This window comes from Dasypus novemcinctus, chromosome 21 (genome assembly GCF_030445035.2).
Source record: "Dasypus novemcinctus isolate mDasNov1 chromosome 21, mDasNov1.1.hap2, whole genome shotgun sequence".
Classification (NCBI taxonomy): domain Eukaryota; kingdom Metazoa; phylum Chordata; class Mammalia; order Cingulata; family Dasypodidae; genus Dasypus; species Dasypus novemcinctus.
This window is the reverse complement of record NC_080693.1, coordinates 15921467-15945742: the sequence shown is the minus strand read 5'-3', so window position 1 is coordinate 15945742 and position 24276 is coordinate 15921467. Positions and strand designations below refer to the sequence as shown.

Genomic DNA, 24276 nt, shown 5'->3' with positions numbered 1-24276 from the left:
TTCTGAGTTGATAAAACTCTCCCTGGACCCACTCGCCCCTTTACCCAGATGCCTTTGAACAGTGCACAGACTGCACAACCATACCCAGCCGCCCTTTCTGACAAGGCAGGCACTGGCAACCTGGTTGGAAACTGAGGGGCTGTTAACTGAGACCCAGGAACTAAAGAGGTGCGCACATCTCCGTGTCCATCTGATTCAACCTGCCCCCATTCGTGCAAGTTTTCATGTCTTTCACTTGATCCATTTCTCCCGTTCAGCCTGCTATGCCATGCTAAGTTACAATGACCCAACTCAGAGAGTGCAGGCACCACAGCAGAGGAATCCTGCTGTCACCACGGCCAACTCCAGAACCCCCAGAATGAAGCAGTGGATGAGAGCCTGCCTCCTGCCTCAGGTACACCTGGAGTGAAGGAGGAGCTTTCACCTGGCAGAGGTGGAGCATGCCAGCCGTCAAGCTTACCAGATGAGGGGGGATGTCACTGCACTTCCTTCCCTTTAAATGAACCCGCTGTCCACACGGCCCGGTGGCGGGCAGCCTGAGGTGGGCCACGTGGACCTCTTCACGTGGGAGCTTGGCCCTCAGCTCAGCCTGCAGCTGTAAGCACCATCAGGCCTTGCCTCCTTGAAGTGGCCTCAGCAACTGACCGTCCACAGCAGGGGTACTGGGACCTGGCCATTTCTGCCCAACCCAGGAGCTCTCGAATAGGTCATCTCTGCCCTGCAGGCCCCCACCCCACCCTTAGGTTGGCCAAGACTGTCAGAGCAGCATCATTCTCTGAGGCTTCCCCCGCCCAAAGAAGCTGCCCCCCACCCCCCTCTTCCTTTGTGGTTATCAGGTCAGCATCTGGGTCTTGTCCAGTTCTGCTTCCTACCCCTTTGTCTTTCCCAGGTGTTGCGCCCTTATTAATGTCTCACCTTCCTAATTCTACCCAAGCAACTGCTTCTCAAAGGACCCAAGTGACAGAGTCCAGGACCCGTGTAATAACCAGACTCGGCTGGCCCCTTCGCCTTGTCCAGGTGTCCTTCTGTTTTTCCTCCTCACCTCTAGCACCCACCATCTCTGGGATCCTGGCTCGGATGAACCACTGAAGCACATGGTGTTCAGAGTCCAGTCCACTATACCCCAACCACCAGTGGGTGGAGGGACCCCAACTGGTCCCAGCCCCAAGGACACAGCCTAATCCTAATCCCGCCTGGCCTCCCCACCAAGGCTGGCAGCCGAGGCACTGGGAGGTGAATGAAGAGCAGTGGGCTGAGCTTAAGAAGACCGAGGTTTTAATTCCAGCACTGCTCTCAACTCAAGGGACAAGTAGCCCGGACAGGCCACTTTACCCCTTGGAGCCTTGATGTCTTCATCCAAAACCGGGGGAAGGGAGGGTGGACCGTGCTTCCCAGTTTTAAAATTCCTTGATTCCTTGGAATGGCGTTCAAGCCATTCTAGGCTCTTTCCCAACCTGCTTTTCCAGACCCATTGCCCGCTGTGGAAAACAGGCCTTCGAGCCACCCTAGGCTGTTCTCCACAGCCCCAAGTGCACTGCTGCTCGCAGCCAGGTTTCTGCCCAGTCTCCCCATCAGTGTCTGCTGGAACATCACTCCTCCTGGAAGGAGGGCTTAAGCCCAGCTAAAAGGCCACTTCTTCCTGGGCCCTTCCCCTTCCTCTCGGGAACAGCTGATCGTCCATCCTCTCGCTTCTCCCTCTGTACCTGTCACGCTCCACCATCATTTCCATACATCTATGCTCTGCACATTGTGGAAGGGGGGGCACTGCATCCTTCTGCCTCTGAATACCTCCCAACACCTATAAAATTGTAATTAGTTACTACTGAGTAGCTCTTATTCACACTGGAATTGTTTTTGTTTTTGTTTTCAGGAGGACTGGGGATTGAAGCCAGGACCTCGTATAGGTGAAGCACACACTCAAGCACTGAGCTACACCCACTCTGCTGGAATTGTTTTTTATTCCTATAATCTTTATTAGAATGTTACTCATTAGGAAAGAATTTGATTCGTAATCTTATACTCTGCATAAACATCCGCTACTTATTGAGAAAGCATTATGCAACTTTAAGTGATTCTGTGAGCACAGTCTCACACAGGTAATGATGGGCACTTTATGCTGCTTTACACGCCCACTTCTGAAGTCTGAGTGACAGTGCACATGGAGCTAGTACTAGTGGCAGTCGACGTGGAATTCTAGGTGTTACCGGGACTAGGAAAGGTGTAGAGACAGTAGAACGCTCAGATGCAGTGCCCGCCTGCAAGATGAAACATTTAGGCAAGACGATGTTTTCGCTATTTTCGACACGGCAAAAAAAAAGAAAATCCACAGTAAAGAAGATCGAGAACACATTAATCTTTAGCCAAACTTTAATTTCCCGGACTCTGACTTCCCACTGATGCACTCTGTAGTATTTCATCACAGCATGAAGACACCAGTTAAGATTGCACTGCTATTTAAAGTCTTATCTAAGGTTTCCTAATCATATATCTCCATGTGCAGCAAACTGGACTGAAACCCCTCTTAAAATTACAGGCATTCTTTAAAAAGCGTAATAAAGCAAGTCACTAGCATAAAAGAAGTCCTTTTCATTTCATATTAGAGTACTTTTAAAAAGTGAGGTCACTTTTAAATGGGAACAAAAGCATCCAAATGAACTTTTTTTTGGCAGTACGGGGGATTGAACCCAGGACCTTGTACGTGGGAAGCAGGTGCTCACTACTGAGCTATAGCCACTTCTCAATGAGAGTTGGTTTTCCCTTTTTGTTTTTTTAGGAGGTACTAGGAGTTGAACCAGGACCTCATACATGGGAGGTAGGTGCTCAATCACTTGAGTGATATCTGCTCCCCCAAATGAATTCTTAAAAGCTCTAGTAAGTGTGACAGTCTTTTCGTAATTTTAACACAAAGGAAATAACACCTGGGCAGGCATGTAATATGAGAGATGTTCTGAAAATTCTGGGTATCCTTTGCCCAATGGTTTATAAGCAAGGTTGTTTATGACAAGGAGATTCTTTCGTGCATATTGGTTATCCTGCCCAGAGACATTTGGATAAGTGCTGTGTAAGTTAGTCACACTCATAGTCTGTACAATAACCCCACCCCTAAAGTTTTTCTTCTCAGTAGTCCTGTGTGGCAAAGTTTTCCATCCTGGCTGTTGGAATAGGCCAATGTACCACAACTGTGTGTGCGAAACACCCCACCCTGACCCAGCCCCAAAGATATGGCCTACCCCTGCCTGACCTGGCCACCAAATCAAGCAACTGTAAGTGCTGCAAGGTGAGGAGAAACAGACTGAGTTTAAGGAGGAGGTTTTAATTGCAACACTGTCCCAATTCAAGGGAGCCTTGGACAGGCTACTGCACCTCTAGAGCCCCAATTTCCTCATTCCAATTAAAGCATAAAAGTACTCACATCAAGAATGACTTAGAAAAAAAAAGAAAAAGAAAAAAGAAAAAAAAAGAAAGAAAAATTAAAAATTTAAAAAAAAAAAAAAAAAAAAAAGAATGACTTAGAAGCAATAGGGCAACTCTCTCCCCAGTCGGCATGATACTGTCTTTCAGGCTAAACTAGTCTCATGTCCTTCATGTGACAGGACAGAGATGTCTGGTTTTGTTTATAAATGCAAGCCTGGGCTTATCAGCATGGAAATCTGTCCTGGGGTCCAGGTTAATAAACCAGCAGCTGGAGGCTAGAGCCCAGCAGACTCTCTGCCTCTCCGTCCCGCTCACCTCCTGTCTGTGGAAACAGAAATCTGATAAACGGGAGAAGTTTATCAGGCATCCCAGAAAAAGTACAGATGATCTGGGGTAAGAAAGAGTCACAATCCAGAGCTTGGTCTGAGCATGAGTAACCAATCAGCTGACGGGCTGCCACCTTGCAGGGGGCAAGTGTGTGATATGCAAACGACGGCCAGCAGACGGACAATGACCCCGACACTGCAAAGTCACACTTGGGGCTACGAAAGCCAAGAAAATGTGCACCAAGTGCCTGCACCCAGTGCGTGAGCCCCGCTGGCGCGGCCACCAGGAATCGCGGCAGCCTTGGGTGTCCAGGCTGCACAGGGGCTCCCCCACCCACACCGGGCCTCCCCACGCGGGGTCGCGCTCGGGACGCCCCCTACCCCGGGCCCCCCACCCTGCACGTCCGGGCAGACCCGGGCTCCAGGTGCGTGTTCCCAACCAGCGGCATTTCCTGGTCACCCAAAAGGCACAGGTAATTTCACAACCGCGCTAGCCGCATTCCAAAGGCAGGAGTCACACCCCCGGGGACTGCACCCTGCCACTCGCCGGCTCGGCCCGTGGGGGCGCAGGGACCGACAGACCGACGCGGGACAGGGGTGGTGGGGGAAGGGCGCGGCGGGGGGACGGGGAGGAGGCCGGCGCGACCCCGCCGGCCCACCGCACAGACCTGGCTCCGGGTCCTCGGGCCGCCCCGAGTGGTTGCCCATCCTCGGTCGACGCGGGCGGCAGCTCGGGCAGGGGCGCCACGGGGCCGCAGCCCGCGCCCGCTCCGGCCTGCAGGGCGGCTGCCGCCGGCGGGGCCGTCAGCCAAAGAAAGGGCCCGGCGCCCGCCGCTCCCGGCCGCCGCGGGCTGCTGCTCGCCGCGCGCGAGGCCCGCCCCCTCATCTGCATGCTGCCCGCCCGGCCCGCCCACCTCATCAGCATGCCGCCCGCCTCATCTGCATACCGCCCGCCCCAGCTTCCCGCTGCCAGCCCGCCCAGCCCACTCCTCTACACGCCGCCTCCCACCTTACCTCAACGCTAGGCCCCCAGCCCGCCCCGCCCACAAATCTGCATGCCGCCCCGCCCACCCCGAAACCCCCCTCCCCCCTGCCTCCGCGGAGCCCGCCCACCTCACCTGCAGGCTGCCCACTCGCTTCATCTGCATATAGGTCTGCAAAAGGCCATCGGGGAGGGATGCACCCGCTGACAGATTCGGGCCTCCAGGGGCAAACACTGGGAGACGGGCTGGAAAAACCCCACTGCGGGGAGACTGAAGCCAAATGCCGCGGGAAAGGCAAAATCGTGCACGTGAGAAATTAGGTCTTCTAGCGGGGAGTTGGCATAGGACAGGCGCTTAATAAGTATTTTCTGGGTGAATGGATGGATGGACGGACAAATAATGCTACCAGAGGAGGTACAGAAAAATAAAGCCAAAAAAGAATTGCCCATTATCCACGACGAATACTGTCACTAATAATAAAAATTCATGTAAATCTTAAATGGAAACAGTTTTGCCAATATCAGAAATAACAAAGCTATGGAAATCATCCTGAACAATTTCATAGTTAATCCTACAGTGGAAACACTTAAAATTAATTACATCTTGCAGAGAAAATATTTAGAACTAATAAAATTATGAATGGAATGACTGCTTATATCTCCTCCATCACTTTTTTTTCATAAATATTTGTTTTATTTATTTCTCTCTCCCCCCATCCCATTGTCTGGACTCACTCTCTGCTCTCGGTGTCTGTTCATTGTGCTCTCTGTGTCTGCTCGTTGACTTTTTAAGAGACATCAGAAACCGAATTCGAGACCTCCCACATGGGAGGGAGGCGCCCAATCACTTCAGCCACCTCTGCTCCCCTGCTTGTTAGATCTCATTGTGTTTCCTCAAACTGAACTCAGGACCTCCCATGTGGTAGGTGGATGTCCAATTGCTTGAGCCACATGCACTGCCCTCTCCTCCATCATTTTTTTTAAAGACTGATTGATTGATTGGTTGGTTGATTTCCTGCGCAGGGTGGCACTCCTGCACGTACCCCACGCAGATCAGCAATCCACACAGTCTAGCTTGCCACAAAGGCCAGTGTTCCCTTCACCAGGAGGCCCTGGACATTGAACCCTGGACCTCTTAAATGATAGATGGGAGCCCAATTGCTTGAGCCACATCCACTTCCCTCCTCCATCACTTTTAACACTATGCACTTTCAGTATTCATTTTGCCTGAGCTATCAACATCTCAAGACAGTTGTCAAAAAAAAAAAAAAAAAGATAGTTGTCAATACTTTATTTCACTTGACTTCCAGGACACCACACTTTCTAGTCACCTTTTCTCAGACCCCTCCCAGTCACATCCTTGACCTCTAAACTGTGGAGTCCCCTACAGCTCAGTCTCCAGACCTCTTCTCTATCTACTACTTTGCTCATCTCACCAACTTGCAGCTTTTAAATACCATCTGTACATCTCCAATGTGGTCCTCTCTTCTGAACTCCAGATACATTTATACAACTACCTTCTTTCTTTTTTTAACTAAAGCAGTTATAGTTTGACAGAAAAATCATGCAGAAAGTAGTGTTCCCATTTACTGACCCCTGCCCACAGCTTTCCCTACATTAATATTTTGCATTAGTGTGGTAATTTGTTGCAATTGAGGAAATATTATTATAATTATGGTATTAACTTCAGCCTACTGTTTACATTAGGGTTCTGTGTGTTGTACAGTTTCTTTAGTTTGTTTTCTTGGTGTGGTAACATATACAACCTAAAATTTCCCTTTCAATCCCTTTTCAAATATATAATTCAGTGGTGTTAATTACATTCACAGGGAAGCAGATTTGGCCCAACGGATAGGGCACCCGCCTACTACATGGGAGGTCCAGGGTTCAAACCCAGGGCCTCCTGACCTGTGTGATGAGCTGGCCCACACGCAGTGCTGATGCGCGCAAGGAGTGCCGTGCCACACAGGGGTATCCCCCACAGAGGGGAGCCCCCCGAGAAGGAGTGCGCCCCGTAAGGAGAGCCGCCCAGCACGAAAAAAGCACAGCCTGCCCAGGAGTGGCGCTGCACACAGAGAGAGCTGACACAACAAGATGACACAGCAAAAAGAGTCACAGATTCCTGGTACCTGCTGACAAGAATACAAGAGAACACAGAATAACACACAGCGAATGGACAGAGAGACCAGACAAGGGGCAACAGGCGGGGGAGGGGAGAGAAATACATTTTAAAAATAATAAATCTTTAAAAAAAATTACATTCACAAAGTTGTGCCTCTGTTACCATCACCTCTTGCCAAAAACTTTTCCATTACCCAAAAGAGAAATTCCATACGAATTAAACATTAACTCCCCATTCCTCACCCACACCCAACGCGTAAATACCTCATTGAGTCCCTACTTTCAATTCTTTTGGCTATATACCTAGAAGTGGGGTTTCCGGGCATTATGGTAATTCTATTCTTAACTTTCTTAAGAATTGTCAAACTGTTATCCAAAGGAGCTGCACCATTTTTCATTCCCACCAATAATATACTAATTATTCCTACTTTTCTCCACTCCTTTCCAATACTTACTTCTGTTTTTTAATAGTAGCTATTCTGGGTGTTAGATGGTATCTCATTGTGGTTTTGATTTCCCTGATGGCTAATGATATTGAGTATTGGTTATTTATGCCTCCCACAGTCTCCTCCATCTCCATCTGTGGAAACTCCATTTTTCCAGTGACTCTGTTTCAAAAACTTGATTCTTTTCTTTCTCTCACATCAACACCCAATCCACTAGCAAATCCTACCAGCAAAATACATCATAAATGCCACATCTCCTTACCTCTCACCACCTCCATTGCTACCACTGGGTCCAAGTGTGGTCGCAATTTCCAAGCCACCATCATCTCCTCCCAGGATTATTGCAATTGCCTGGTAGCCGTTCTCTCTTCTCCTGCCCCGACCTCCTCCTAGTCATTCTCCACATAACAGACAGAAGGATGCTTCTCATATCTAACTCAGATCATGTTATGTCTCTGCTAACAAGCCTGGTCTTAGTTTGCCTGAGCTGCAACTGGAAATACCACACAATGGGTTGGCTCAAACAGTGGGGCTCAGAGTTTTGAGGTTAAAAGAAGTCTGAAATCCAAGTATCGGCAAGGTGTCCTTTCCCGGAAAGGCTAGAGTGATCCTGCGCTGGCTGCCGGCGATCCTTGGGGCTCCCTGGCTTCCCCCCCACATGCTCAGGTCCTCTCATGTGTCGCTTCTGTGACTTTCTGGCTCTCTTTAAAAGGTCTCCAGTAATCCAGATTAGGACCCACCCTCATTCAGTTGGGCCACACTTGAACAAAAAATAACATATTCTCAGATCCTTTCACAATGGGTTCTCACCCATAGGAATGCAGTTAATATTAAGAATATGTCTATGTTGGGGTACACTTATTTAAACTACCCCAACTCTCCAATGGCTTTTTGTCTCACTCAGAGGAAAAGTCAAAGCCCTTAGCATGACCTCCAAGGCCCTGAATGACCTTCCCCTTTCTCTCTCCCCCACTCAGCGGACTCACCTTCCCCCCCCTCACGTTGCTTCCGCCTACACTGACCTCCTTGCTGTTCCTCAAATAAGGCAAGGATGCTTCCACCCCAGGGCCTTGCACTTGCTATTTCCTCTGCTGAAACACTCTTCCCCCAGGGATCTACATTATATAGATCACATGTGTCACCCTCTCCTACCTCCCAAGTCTCTACTCAAATGTCACCCTACTGAGAGGGGTTTCCTGATCTCGCCACATTAAATAGCAAAGCAGACCCTCGACACACACTCCCCTGCTTGACTGACCTCTTCAACTCGTACCACCAGTTAATGTACTATGTCTTCATTTGTTCACTAATTTATTGTCTCTTCCACTAGATTGTAAGCTTCACAAGAACAAGGACTCTTAGAAAAGAATTAATGAATGTATAGGCTGCATCAGACACACGAGTGTACTTAATTGCATCCCCCTTTTTTTATCCCCCCCCCCTTGCAGTTTGCTTGCTGTCTGCTCTCTGTGTCCATTTGCTGTGCGTTCTTCTGTGTCTGTATTTATTTATTTATTTTTATTGATCCCACCCACCCACCGTTGTGGCTTGCTTGTTGTTTTGCTCTCTGTATCCATTTGCTGCACTCTCTTCTGTGTTTTCACTTGTCTCCCTTTTTGTTGCATCACCTTGTTAAGTCGGCTCCCCGCGGCGCTTGTGGGCCAGGCGGCACTCCACAGCGCTTGTGGGCCCGTGGCTCTCCGCAGAGTGTGGGCGAGCCTGCCTTCACACAGAGGCCGCGGACGCAAACACAGGGCCTCTCCTATGGTAGACAGGAGCCCAACTGATTGAGCCACAGCGGCTTCCCTGCATTTCCTTTTTTATCAGTAGTTTGTAGCATGAATTGGTTTCTCCAACAACATTAGTTCAAAGACAGGAGTAAGAGTTCCATTTCCTAACCTATAAAACCTAGCACAACACTGAACACATAGAAAAAAATGGACAAGGAAAATAAATTCCATAGAACAATTTTAGATCATAAAGGTTTATGAGATCCAGTCCAACCCCCCTTTTCTAAGGTGAACTTTCAGCCCAGGAAAGATGTTGATATCCTAAAATATGTAATGGAATGATAGAAGATAAAGGCTGAGCTTGTTAATAATGAATATTGCACCAGTGACGTAACTTCAATTTATAGAACCATCACACACGGACATACAGAGTTTTTTAAACTAATGAGTCATCTTACTAATCCCATAAAATGCTAAGCAATTAATGTGTCCCTCTCTATGAAAACCCGACAAGAAGTCACGAACCCAAGATCCATCTAAGACTCCTACAGCCCTCCGAACTACCACATCTAAAGTATCTGGTCAAGTCCTGGGTATTTTATCTCCTTAACATTTTTCAAATCTAGCCTCTCTCTTCTATCTTGGCTGCCTCTTCTTTAATTTGGTGCTTCCTTCATCCTTACAGGCACGACCGTGTTGGCTTTTCAACATACCTTCTGCATTCAGCAGTTCAAATCAGATTGTTCAAATCAATCCTCCACCCAATTCATCAAAATTGCAAATCCAACCACATCACACTCCTGCTTAAGAGCTGCTTTCCATGGCTTCCCCTCTACTTTTAAGATAAAGTTTCCAGGTTTTCAGCAGGGTATTCAAAGGCTCTTTATAATCTTGCACCCCAACACAACCCCTATTATGACAGCCTCGTCTTTCAAAATTATGCCCTTACATTTTCTATTCCAGCAACACTAAACCACATGTAGCTGCTCCCTGAACACACCCTACTGTTTCAGGTCTCTGTGCTTTGACATCTGCTACAGCCCCTCTGCTTTCCCTCCCCGCCCATAACTTGGTTGTCTGGTAAATGCTTATTCATCTTTTAAATTCTTGCTCAGACATCACCTGCTCTGGGGAGCCTGCTCATTCAAGACAGAATAAAATACTCCCTCCCTCAGGGTTCTTTGTTCTTTGTAAATATTGTATTTTTTCCACATAATTACACTATTTAAATCACTCTTTATCTGTCAGTTTTCTAAGAGTGAGAACTGTTTGAGTGGCAATGAGGCTTTCTTATTCATTTTTGTATCCTTAATACCTAATATATGTGAATTAAATAGTAGTGTTTCTTTACTCTATAATACAGCCAAGATGCTACCTTCTCAAACAAACAGAAAAATTGTGAGGATTTTTTTTAATTTCTGAAGGATTCTTTATTATCCAGAGAAATCCTATCTTATCGAAATGAGACTACTAAATATTATGAAAACGCCAAGTGTGCCCAAAGTAATCTAGGATTGTAACAAAATCCAAATCAGTCATATACTTGATGTGTTTATTTGGAAACACAATGAACACTGGAAAATCCAAGAACATTTGGAAAAGGAAGAATAAACAGTAGATCTGCCTTATCAGAAGTAAAAATGTGATGGAAAAACAGGGTTACAAGAGTATAGAATTAAAAAAAAAATAGGTTAAAAACTTTAATATAAAATGACATTTTATATTAATTGGAAAATAGTTATTTAATCAATGGCCCTCAGAAATCTGGCTGTTAGGGAAAAAATTAAGTGAGATCTCTATCTCACTTTTTATGCCAAAATCAATTCCAATTAATTGTAAAATATGAAGACATAGAAGTCTGTGGTGGCTTGGAGCTGTATGTACACAGAAAAGCATGTTCTTAAACTTAAGAACCCATTCCTGTGGGTGTGAACCCATTGTAAGCAGGACTTTTTAAAGATTTATTTATTTATTTATTTCTCTCCGCCTCCACCACCCCAGTTGTCTGTTCTCTGTGTCTATTTGCTGCGTCTTCTTTGTCCGCTTCTTTTGTTGTCAGCGTCACGGGAATCTGTGTTTCTTTTTGTTGCATCATCTTGCTGTGTCAGCTCTCCGTGTGTGTGGTACCATTCTGGGCAGGCTGCACTTTCTTTCGCGCTGGGCAGCTCTCCTCACAGGGCGCACTCCTTGCGCGTGGGGCTCCCCTACGCAGGGGATCCCCTTGCGTGGCACAGCACCCCTTGTGTACATCAGTACTGCGCATGGGCCAGCTGCACACGGGTCAAGGAGGCCCTGGGTTTGAACCCTGGACCTCCATATGGTAGGTGGACGTTCTATCCATTGAGCCAAATCTGCTTCCCCATAAACGTTTAAAGAAGACAAAAACAGGTTTTCATGAGTTTTTTCATTGGGAAATAGGGATCCCCTTATATTCAATGATGTATGATGAAGTAATATATACCTGAGTTGATTTTTATTTAAAATTCTATATTATACTGCCCATATTAGTATATGTTGAAATAAATTTGGACACATATAGCAAATTATTTAGAAATAATTATATATGGTAAATAGCATTATAGAGCACTTTCATTTACTATGGCAAGTACCTCTGATGCCTTAACAATAAACATACTGTACTTTTATGATCAGAACACACAAAAAGAAAAAAAAATGTACATGTCCTTCCACCCAACAATTTCTCTTCTAGGAATTTATTTAAAAGAAGTAATTACAAATATACACAAAGATCTAGCTTGCACAAGTTAATGTATGAGAAATAATTATATGCCAGACACTGTTCTAAGTACATTATATATAAAACTTGCTTAATTCTTACCAAAAAAACACAAGATAATCAAAACTTTTTTTTTTTTTTGGCACAAATTAAAGGAATTGACCCAGACGGTAAGTAACTTGCCCAAGGCTACTCAGCTGTAAAGTGGAAGAGCCAGGATTTGAACCTGTGTCAGGGGATCCCAAGACCACCTCCAAGATTTTGTGATAGGCTAGGAAGACTCACAGGAATCATTACAGCCAAAAGATGCAAAGAAAGGGAAAAGGAACATGGGGTAAAGTCCAGGGGAAACCAGGCACAAGCTTGCAAGACCCCTCTCCTAGGGAAGTCATGTAGGACACATTTCATTCCTCCAGCAACAAATTATGACAACACGAGTGAAATATTGTCCACCAGCCAAGCTTATTAGAGATTCGGTACCTAGGGTTTTTACTGGGGGCTGGTCACATAGGCATCTCCAGCCTGGCACGTACAAAAATGCCAAACTCCTGGAAAGAAAACAGGTGCTCAGCATAAACCATACTTTTTGCACAAACAGCGTAGGGACAGTGAGCCACTCTTATCCATTATCAGCTGCCAGCCAAGTGCCAACCTTGCAAGCAGATCTTTCTAAGTATCACATCTCAGGCCTGCTATGCTAACTCTTTTCTGCACAGAACCCATACCATCTTACCCCAGAGCTTACATTCTTAACAAATGTCCACTGGTTCTCTTCTTTTTGTAATAGCAAAAAGCTGGAAATACTTAAATGTTCAACACAGAGGACCTGGTTAAACACATTATGATAGTCATTCAATGGAGTCTTATGCAGACTCAAAAAAAAAAAATGTTTCAGGAATATTAAATTATAAAGCAGACCCCTCCATATGTTAAGAAGACATATTTATACATAAACCAACAAAAACTATCTGAATACAGATACCGAGATAGCAGAGAAGGATTTGGAAAATTATACATCCAAACATTTATTGAGAATGGTTCTGTTTGAATGAGTGAGATTATGGTGTTCTTTATGGGTTTGTGGTGGGATTTTGTTTGTTTGTTTGTTTGCCTGTCCATATATTTTTTATTTTTCTCTAATCTACCTGTACTGATTTTTGCTTTTGTAATGAGGAAATAATTTTCATTTTGAAAAAAAACGATAAACTTAAAACAATTTCAGGTATAAAATTATTTATATTACCAAAAAATTCTTCAGTTTCTAAGAAGATACCTTAAAAAAATGTCAATGTCAGTATATAAAATTATTCAATACACAGTCATTACTTCCCGTAAGACCATTAAGCCTAAAGTGAAGGGAGGGATGGGAAGCAGATGTGGCTCAACTGATAGAGCATCCGCCTACCACAGAGGAGGTCCAGGGTTTGGTACCCAGGGCCTCCTGACCCGAGTGGAGCTGGCCCATGCGCAGTGCTGATGTGCACAGGAGTGCCGTGCCACGCAGGTTTCCCCCATGTAGGGGTGTCCCATACACAAGGAGCGTGCTCTGCAAGGAGAGCAGCCTCGCGTGAGAAGCGCAGCCTGCCTAGGAGTGGCGCTGCACACACAGAGAGCTGACGAAGCAAGATGACACAACAGAAAGAGACACAGATTCCTGGCGCCACGTGACAAGAATACAAGTGGACACAGAAGAACACACAGTGCATCAACACAGAGAGAAGACAGGAGGGGGAAGGGGAGAGAAATAAATAAAATGAAATTAAAAAAAAAACTTTAAAATAAATAAAGTGAAGGGAGGGATAGAAGATAGTTCCTAATTTTTACTTAACACCCAAGTACCTAGCATTTTTAAATAACATGGCATCAAGCTTTAATTGAAACTTTTTTACTTTTAAATACTTCAAATATATACAAAAGTAGAGAGAAATATTATAACGATCCTCTTTGTACATATCAATTTAACTTCAATAATTATCAACTCATGGCCAATTTTGTTTCATCTACCACCATTCACTTCTCCCCCACCCTCAATTAATTTGAAACAAATTTCAGATGGCTTATTCCACTGTTAAATATTTTAGTATGTATCTCTAAAGACAAAGAATTTTGTTAAAAAACAAAATCACAGTTCTTTTATACCAACCAAAAAAAACTAACAAACCCTAACAATAGTTCCTTATTGTCAAATAGCCAGACTTAAAATGCCCCTTTGGGGGAAACGGACTTTGGCCCAGTGGTTAGGGTGTCCGTCTACCACATGGGAGGTCCGCGGTTCAAACCCCGGGCCTCCTTGACCCGTGTGGAGCTGGCCATGCGCAGTGCTGATGCGCGCAAGGAGTGCCCTGCTACACAGGGGTGTCCCCCGCGTAGGGGAACCCCACGCGCAAGGAGTGCGCCCTGTAAGGACAGCCGCCCAGCGCGAAGGAGGGAGCAGCCTGCCCAGGAATGGCGCCGCCCACACTTCCCGTGCCGCTGACGACAACAGAAGCGGACAAAGAAACAGACAAAGAAACAAGACGCAGCAAAAAGACACAGAAAACAGACAACCGAGGGAGGGGAGGGGAATTAAATAAATAAAAATAAATCTTAAAAAAAAAAAAATGTCCCTTTGTGCCAAGATTTTTTAAAAATTATGATCCAAATAGTGTCTTCAAACTTAAAGTAACCAATAAAATAGCTGCACCCGTCACAGTGGATTAGTTATCTATCAGCCATTTCCTACCTCTTCCTGTCTGAAGAAGGCATCCACACACTCCCTCCTCCAAGGGAGGTCACCCAACTCTCACCTCAGGAGTGATTTTTATTACACAGTCCACGGCAATCATGGTGATTCCATTTTCCTTGCTAGTAATTGTGCCAAGGATGCTATGTGACCTGGTTCTGGCTAACAGGGGTACAAGGGTATGGAGAGTTGGGGAAAGTTTTCTTGATCTTAGCTCTTAAAGAGACACACTAGAAGAGATACCCTCCTTTCCACTGCATGTGTCCTCTCTTCCCAAGATGCCAGAACTGCAGTAGCCAGCCTGTGATGGAAGACCAAGCCAACCTACTGAAGATGGTAGACCAGAAAGATGGAAAGAACCTGGATCCTTGATGACATCACTGAGCCTCTGAGTCGCCCACCTTCTGCTTTATTATATAAGGTAGCACATTTCCTCCTTGTTGAAGAAACTATCTAATCTAGTTGCTATTCTTTTCTCTTCTTATAGCTCAGAGAGATTAAAGTATTTTTACCCAAGGGCATGTGGATTAAAAGTAGGGACCTGGCATTGAATTCAGGTGTGTTGTCTCGGAAATACTTCTTTCTACACTGTATTTTTCCAGCAGAAGCTGGCTGTAAAATCTTCTAAGAAAAGCCATCATTTCAGAATCCAGACAAAGCAAACAGTTTCTTGCAATAAGTAACTACACACTGTGGAATGTCCTTAAGGGAGAAAAACTTGAAAATCCTTCCTGAGTTACAGAGAACATTTTTATCCTCAACAGGCTTAACTTAAATATCAATAGCATCACTACAATCTAAATGAACAAAGACTGATATATAATGATCAGCACTATAAACCCATGCACAGAAAATTTCCATTTTCTCTATTTGTCTCATTAAGTGACCCTATTGAGACCACACCCTGAGCCTTTGAGAGCTCTATTACCTGCCCACCACTTTCCCTTGGAACTTGGTACAAATAATAAAAAGTCATCACTGGTGAACCTCGAAAACATTATGTTAAGTGAAATAAGCCAGATACAAAAGCACAAACATTGTACAATTCCACTTACCTAGAATGAGTCACAGAGAAAGAAAGTAGATTGAAGTTACCAAGAGATGAAGAAAAGAGGAAAGGGGGGTTGTTGCTTGGTGGGTACAGAATGTTTGGAAATTTCAAAATTAAAAAATTAAAGAAATAAGGTTTGGATACAAGCTACAACATGGATAAACCTTGAAAACATTATGCTAACTAAAATAAACCAGACACAGAAGGACAAATATTGCATGATTCCGCTGATATAAAATATTTAGAATAAACAAGAACTTAAGAGACAGAAAGTACATTAGAGGTTGCCAGGGGACAGGGGATAGGAGAATGGGGAGTTATTGTTTAATGGGAACAGAATTTCTCTTTGAGGTGATGAAAAACTTTTGGAAATAGATGATGGGAATGGTCGCACAGCATTATAAATATAATCAATGTCACTGAACAGTACATCTAAAAATGGTTAAAATGGCAAATTTTATGGTATATGGAAGATACCACAAAATTAATAATTTTAAAAAAATCATCATTGGCCTTCAAGATTCTGAAGTTCACACTACATGAGAAAGAAAGCCTAGAATGAACATCTACCCATGTATTTTGTATATCCCATCTTCTCCAAGGTCACAACAGTCTCGGGGTACAGATGAGATCATGTTAAACAGTATTAAATGATATTTTTCTGGCTCTAGAGATTAGTACTGCCTCTCGACCTCCATTCCCACTGCAAAGTTCTCCCCAATTATTTCTAGGAGTATCACCTTTCCTCAAAGCAAGTGTTCTCACTGACTTTATGGCATGTGTTCTTTATGTAGTCTCTTCTATGCAACCCCCAAGTCCAATTGCTTCCCCCACCCTCCACTCAACTGCACAAGGAGACTCCACTGCTACTGCCCAACTCTCTTCCCTACTCTGGCACTGGGATGCTTCATGACCAAGCCTGCCATCTATCCAATGTTGCTAATCCTGAAACCAGGCTTGGATTTCCCACTTGACTCAGAGCTGCCTCCCACCATTAGAACATATACCAATATTTGTCTTTATAACTGAATGAATGCAGAGATGTCTGGTAAGAATCACCACCAGAGTTTAACATTGGTTGCTTTGGAGAAGGGGTGCTTTAGATAATGCTGTAACTTTCTTTGTACCTTTCTATGTTAACATGTATTTCTGAAGATATCAAGCATGACTAATTTTAGTTAAAAATATCATTTTTCTTACCAAAAATGACAATCATGTGGCTTTATGCTGATAACAAAAGACAAGACTTTCTATGCCATAAAGGTTCTTAGATTCCCTTATTCAATAATAAAAAAGGATATCTTTTTTCTTTTTTTTAAAAGATACATAAATCACACAAAATGTTACATTAAAAAATATAAGAGGTTCCCATATACCCCTCTCCCCACACCCCCCACTCCTCTCACCTCCACAACTTCTTTCATCAGCATGGTATATTCATTGTATTTGATGAGTACATTTTGGAGAACTGTTACACAGCATGGATTATATAGTTTACATTGTAGTTTACATGCTCTCCCAGGCCATTCAGTGGGTTATGGCAGGATATATAATGTCCTACATCTGTCCCTGCAGTATCATTCAGGACAACTCCAAGTCCCAAAAATGCCCCCAGTAATGGGTATCTATTATGTACATGACACCATACAAGATATACAGATTCAAAAAGAGGAAAAGAGGCTTAAATTTCTTAATAAACCATAGGACAACTTGCTAAATAGAGAGAACAAAGAAACTAAGAGAAACTTAAACATGGAAATAGAGAGTAAAAGAGAGGTTAAATAAACTTTTTACTCCCTTGCCTACCTTAAAAAATAAAATAAAATAAAAAATAAAAAAGATTGTATCATTATTTCTGAACTAAAAAGAGCACAAGTCCTCACTCTGAATCAATCAGCATGACTGAAGCTTGGAGGGTGCCTCACATGCTGGGATAAAGTCTAGAAAGACACAAGCTTTGAAGAAGAGGAGAAGAAGGGGAAAAACACAGGGAGGACTACACTCTAGGGGTACTTGCTTGCTGAATGTGCTGCCAGTGGGATGATGACTGGGTTCAATTCAAAGTAACAAAGAATTATTAGTCAGGAAAGAGAAACAGGAGATGACAAGCATCTTAACAGAAATACAAATACAGTACTACTCAAGTTTTTTTAAAAGGGGGAAAGCACATTCTGTCATGAGGAGATCAACAAAGGTTGTATGTAGGAGGTGCTTTCTTGCGGAGCAGCATTTTCAAGACTATCCAGAGTGGCAGAAGAGAAAGGGGGAAGTGGGGGAGGGAGGTGCCAGTCACGGACATGTCTTTGTTCACCAAAGGAAACAAAGACTAGATTGTGAGAAAGTCCTGGGTGTGTTCAGAGCAAGCCACGCCATGGCCTAGGATTGAAGCTCCTGGCATAGACAGAGGAACAAGATAAAGCAGCTAGGGGACCACCCTGGGAAATCCCTGAATCCAAGGTGAGAGGTTCCTTCTCACCTAATGAGGGGTGCTGGAAGGTTTTCAAGCAGAGAAGTGGCACAATGAATGATGTGGCTTAGGAAATTACTTTTGTAATACAGAAGTTGCTCTCTACTTAACATTTTATAGACAACCAATTCACCAAAATAACCAATGCATTCCATTTGTATATTACACATAGCCTGACGCCCTGGGTAAGCTGAAAACTTTTGACTGGTTGGCTCTTCTCTAGAAGAACAACTGTGCACTTCTGCTCATGCCTTTTCAGTTGTCTGTATACTAAGAGTCAGAGGTATTTTTCCTAAGCCTGTTTATGTTAGTTGTATTTATGATTTTATTTATGCATGTAATAATTATTACATAATCCAATAAAATATGGGTGCAGAGAAAGACATATTTCTTTAAAAACTATGCCGAATGATTTAAAAAGACTCAGTGAAGGTGAATCACTTTTTATGGTTGAAGCAACTCTAAGGAATTAGGGAAATATTTGTAAACATGTAAAAGGATTCTGCATGCAGTCTTCTGAAGTGCCTAAGGTCATGCTCCTACTTAAAGAAACTAAAACTGGAAATCATAGATGTATTACAGGTGTGGAAAGATGTGAAGGAATGCCAATCAAGAGGCACATGCTAAGAAAATGCCTTGACCCCCCAAAACAGAAGATCAGTGAATGAATATACACTTGTCTGTTTTAGGTTAAAATAAAATGTTTCAACTGTGTAAATTTCACTTTTTATGATTCCTTGCTTTAATCAGCTCTCTCAATTAACTGACCATCACTGGTCCCAATCACACAGGGCAAGAAAACATGGAGCAAGGATTAACTAGCAGCAGCAACACAAATCAGGAAGTTGCAATGTTTTAGGTATGAGAGGCTGGGCTGTTTGGAGTAAGAGGAATCCAGAGGAATTAAAAAGAAATGGATAGATGTGACTGATAATGCTACTTACACATTGAGGGAAAGGAAGCTACGAAAGAGGAGACTTTGAAATCTGGGTGAGATATGGCAATTTGGTTAAGTCTAAATGTTAAGAGGGAGCAGTTCAGCAATTCTGCAATGAGTCTGGTGACTTCAGACATGCTGAGTCATGCTATAAAGTCCATGACAGCAGGGACTTTGGGTGTTTTATTACTTGCTGCATTTCCAGCTCCTTCAACAATGCCTGGCATGTAGTAGACGCTGTAAATATTTCTTGAATGAATGAGTACAAACGCAGACGGTCCACGAGATGTTTTCAGCAGTTGGAGAACTGTTTCTGGAGTATATGGAGACAAGTTGGGACAAGAGACACAGATTTGGAACTCATCAGGGATCTTGTCTGTTTTGTAATCGCAGGGCCTGGAACAATATGTCCCACGTGGAAATATACAAGAAAAGCTCTGAGAAAAGGTCTTCGACCTTACTAGCACTTAAGGGTTAGAAAGAACTTGAATGGAGATTTAAATCTATCACCCTACGATAATCTCTACCAAGGACTTGTTCAATCTAGAAGGAATAACTCTCTAGCAATGTGGTGGTTTGGAGCTGTGTGTACTCCAGAAAACATGTGCTTAAATTTTAATCCATTCTTGTGGCTGTGAACCCAATTGTTAGGAGGACCTTTTGATGAGGCTACTTCACCTTTTAAGAAGGTGTGGCCCACCTCAATCAGGATGGGACTTAATCCTATTGCTGGAGTCCTTTTTAAGCAGAGTGATATTCAAACAGACTGAAAGCAAGTCACAGGAAGTGAGAAGCTGGACACTGAAGAACCCGAAGACAAGGGAAATATCAGGAGACACCGCCACATGCACTGCCATGTGGCGAAGGAGCCAAGGGTTGCTGGCAGCCAGCCCAGAATGCCACATTCCTGGGGGAGACAGCATCGCCTCGATGATGCCTTGATTCAAACCTTCTCTTAGCCTCAAGACCGTAAGCTCATAAATTCCCATTGTTTAAGCCAACCCATTTCCCGGTATTTGCTTGAGCAGCCTAGGAAACGAGCAATAACAGGGAATTCTTTATTTCCTAATATCTAAGGATTATTGTGATATTAGAACATTCTTCCACATATTAAGTGAAAACCTGGTCTGACTTTTACTGCTTGGAACGAGAAAGGAGCCAAAAAGGTCCAAAAGAAGTTTAGTTAGACCAAGAAGGAATTGGTTGATAAAGTACAAGTGATGGCCACTTTGGAAGGAAATAACAAGTCATCTTAAAAAAGGAGAACATGAAAAGTCTAGGCAAGATGCTCCAGGCTCTAGAGAGAGAGATTTTTTCAAATTGCCATAATTCCTAAGCAGGAGTTACTGTTAAGGAAGATGATTCAAAAAGAAAAATCACAGCTTATACAAACAGCTACAGTACCACACTAATGAAGGATGTTGTTAATGTGGGAAAGTGTGGGAAGGGCAGGGAGTGGGACAAATGGGAATCCCCTACATTTTTTTGGTAACATTTATGTAATCTAAATATCTTTCTAAGAAAACAATTTTAAGTATACTAAAAATAAAAGCTACAGTTCAGATTCTGCTCCAGATGCCTTGTATATGCCCATTTAATCTCTGAGATGGGTATACTTAACTTTGTTTTACAGAGCAGGAAACAAGGTCAGACTTGCCCAAAGTCACACAATGATTCTGCAAGGACACTAGAAAATTCTCAAAATTGCAATCCTGACCCCAGAGGAGCAACTGATAGTGACTGAAGCAGAAACGAGGCTGTTTCTAAAGAAATCAGTATAAGTTTATAGGTTCTTCTCGATGGCAGTTTTCAAAATTGAAAAATAGGACACAGAGCCTTAGATGAACAGAAGAGGTTGGCGGAAACCTGTAAGAAAATGGTTGGGAACCTTAACCCTGAAAAGGACCCTGGTGTGTTCCACAACGATAAGGGGAAAAGCTGCTGTTTTAGTCATGTTTGTGGAAGGGATAAACCTACTACTTGAGGTCAATAGGTTAATGTTGATGGACAACAAAGGACTGCTTTTGCAGCTCTGTTTGTCTGTCCTCCCTCATGTACACACACACACACAAATGGTCTTTGCCCTGAAAAGAATAATTCAAACTTCAGTGAGAGGGATCTAAAGTCCAAGAAAGCTATCTAAGGAGTTTAAATGTCCTGGGCCTGGGAAATTACCTGCCCAAACACTGAGATAACTTGAGAATGAGATCAGGAACTGCCATCAAAAAGCCACTGAGAAACTAGGAAATATGGGCCAGAGAGATGTCTTTATGGAATGACAGGGAATAATCTCCAAGATATACTGGTAAGAGGGAAGTGGATTTGGCTCAACTGATAGAGCGTCCGCCTACCACATGGGAGGTCCAGGGTTCAAACCCAGGGCCTCCTGACCTTATGATGAGCTGGCCCACACTCAGTGCTGATGCACCCAAGGAGTGCCATGCCACATAGGGATGTCCCCGGCATAGGGGAGCCCCACGCACAAGGAGTGCACCCTCTAAGGAGAGCTGCCCCGCACGAAAAAAGTACAGCCTGCCCAGGAGTGGAGCCACACACACGGAGAGCTGATGCAGCAAGATGACACAATAAAAAGACACACAGATTCCCAGGGCTGCTGACAAGAATGCAAGCAGACACAGAAGAACACACAGCAAATGGAAACAGAGAGCAGACAATGGGGGGGGAAGGGGAAAGAAATAAAGAAAAATAAAAATAGGGAAACGGACTTTGGCCCAGTGGTTAGGGCGTCCGTCTACCACATGGGAGGTCCCCGGTTCAAGCCCCGGGCCTCCTTGACCCGTGTGGAGCTGGCCCATGCGCAGTGCTGATGCGCGCAAGGAGTGCCGTGCCACACAGAGGTGTCCCCGCGTAGGGGAGCCCCACACGCAAGGAGTGCACCCGTAAGGAGAGCCGCCCAGCGCGAAGGAGGGAGAAGCCTGCCCAGGAATGGCGCCACCCACACTTCCCGTGCCGCTGACGACAACAGAAGCAGACAAAGAAACAAGATGCAGCAAAAAGACACAGAAAACAGACAACCGGGGGAGGGGAGGGGAATTAAATAAATAAAAATAAATCTTTAAAAAAAAAAAAGAAAAATAAATTTTAAAAATTATATTTATATATATATATATATATATATATATATATATACTGGTAAGAGAAAAAAGACCAGTGTATAATGACATGTCCATTTGTACTACATGCATGTAAAGAAAAGAAAAAAAGATACCCGTTTGCTGACAGACATCTCTAGCGGGATACAAGATTGCCAGAGACTGGCGAACTGGATGGTTGGGCAAAAGGGTAGGAGCAAAACTTTTCATGGTATATTTTACATTTTCTTTTATCTTTCTTCTATTTTTCTTTTATTTTACAGAGCAATTATAGGTTTAAAGGAAAATCATGCAGAAAGTAGAGTCCTCACGAGACCCCAGCTCTCACAGTTTTCCCTATTAGCAACATTTCTACCGCATACAATTTGAACCAGGTGAATTGTATTACCTCTTCCCAAAAAATGAATAAAATTTTTAAATGCTTACTTGACGAAATACTAAGAGTCTTCTAGGACAGATTTTTAAAGGAATGGTTTGTAAGAAACCTAAAAGGAGACAAAGAATAAGCTAGTACAAATTAATTAGGAAAAATCACAGAAGAAGCCAAACTTTGATCTAGGACCCTTTCCACTTGCCTTCATTTCAAAACCCACAGACTTGGCCACGCCCAGTACAAGGAGCTGGTAACAGTGGTGGATTAATTTGCTGCCTATCTAGGAAGTGGCAGAGAAGACAGAACATATCTATGGCTATGTCTCATATATTTAATACTTTTGGTAGTCTTCTTGTTGCTCCATTTAACTATGTGTGTTTCTGTACTGAAGTCTTGTTTTCTTTTCCTCTGATATCAACCCCACACGCAGCTCCTAATGTAATACCCTGCACAAAGATTATGAAATATATGTTGACTTAATTTATTACAGATCTTTTGATGACTAGCTGTACTTTGGTATGAATCAAATAAGGATAAGGAGCCCATATAAACAGCGTTAAAAAAATCTGAGGAAGATTGAATTCTGGAGTGGGGGTATCAACCACACATACCTCCACTCTACTAACTGTATTTTAAGTTGCTTAGGAAAAGGACTTTCTATAGTATTAAACTAATTTTTGAAATGGAAATTAATATGCACACAAAGACAATTCAACAGCAAACTCAGTCATCCCAATCAACTTTCGGGAAAAGAGAGGTCAACATAGAAAATCCACTGTGTCAGCAGCCAGGAAAAGCAGGGTAAGACAGCAGAGCTGATAAAGTTTTCCACTGAGTGACTGGAACACTTCAGAAGGTCATGGACAATTTCAAGGACTAGAAATTTAATAGTCCATGAATTCAGTGGAAAGACTTCCAGGTTCGCTTCCCTCCACCATGATGCTTATACAGAACCAAAAAGCCAAACCTGCTTCTGGAACATAGACTGTGTCCTTTGGTGGAACCCTACTTTTCTTTCCCTTTTCTCTCTCTCTCATTTTTTTTAAAGATTTATTTATTTACTTATTTAATTCCCCCCCTCCCACGTTGTTTGTTCTCTGTGTCTATTTGCTGCGTCTTGTTTCTTTGTCTGCTTTTGTCGTCAGCAGCACGGGAAGTGTGGGCGGCACCATTCCTGGGCAGGCTGCACTTTCTTTCGCGCTGGGCGGCTTCTCTTTACGGGGCGCACTCCTTGCGCGTGGGGCTCCCCTACGCGGGGGACACCCCTGCATGACAGGGCACTCCTTGCGCGCATCAGCACTGCGCATGGGCCAGCTCCACACGGGTCAAGGAGGCCCGGGGTTTGAACCGCGGACCTCCCATGTGGTAGACGGACGCCCTAACCACTGGGCCAAGTCCGTTTCCCTCCCTTTTCTCTTATTCAGTAATGAAGCATGAGGTACTGGCCTCCAGGCCACATCACTTTAACCAAGATCCAGCTCAAACTAAAGGAACAACGTCCATGACCACTCTTTCAGAAAAACTAATAAATTAAAGTTCACCTTTCAGAGAAGAAGCTGAGCATTGTCTAGAACTTTTGTCCAGGTGTTCTAACAGGAAAGGCTGTAGCAATGAACAGTGTATTTTTTTTTCCTTTGGAAAGTGTCTTTTCATTCTCCGTCTTTGCTACAGTCACACAAAGCCTGAGTGGGTTTTTACAATGATCCCTGGAATATTTATTCACATGCATCTTCTACATTTCAGTTAATGGAAACCAATTACTTATTAATATCAATATCCATCACTGGTAACATAAATATCTCCATTATTGTTTACTGAAGTTTCTTATTCTAATACATAATCCAATCCTCTCTCCTG

At 43.7% G+C, this 24276-nt stretch overlaps 1 protein-coding gene across 8 annotated transcripts in view; it reads right to left on the bottom strand.

Moving 5' to 3' along the window:
• The window catches only part of SPECC1 (sperm antigen with calponin homology and coiled-coil domains 1), a 301574-nt gene that overhangs the window by 158506 nt on the left and 118792 nt on the right, over positions 1-24276 (bottom strand). Inside the window, exon 1 of one of the 8 annotated variants that reach the window (XM_058283388.2) lies at positions 7552-7653. The exons of 6 other annotated variants lie outside the window; for them this stretch is intronic. In XM_058283388.2, coding sequence (XP_058139371.1) covers positions 7552-7615 — 64 coding nt within the window. In that variant the 5' untranslated portion in view covers positions 7616-7653. Of the gene's footprint in view, positions 1-4408; positions 4601-7551; positions 7654-24276 lie in introns of those variants that run through there. One more of the 8 variants, XM_012523988.4, reaches the window with a different exon arrangement.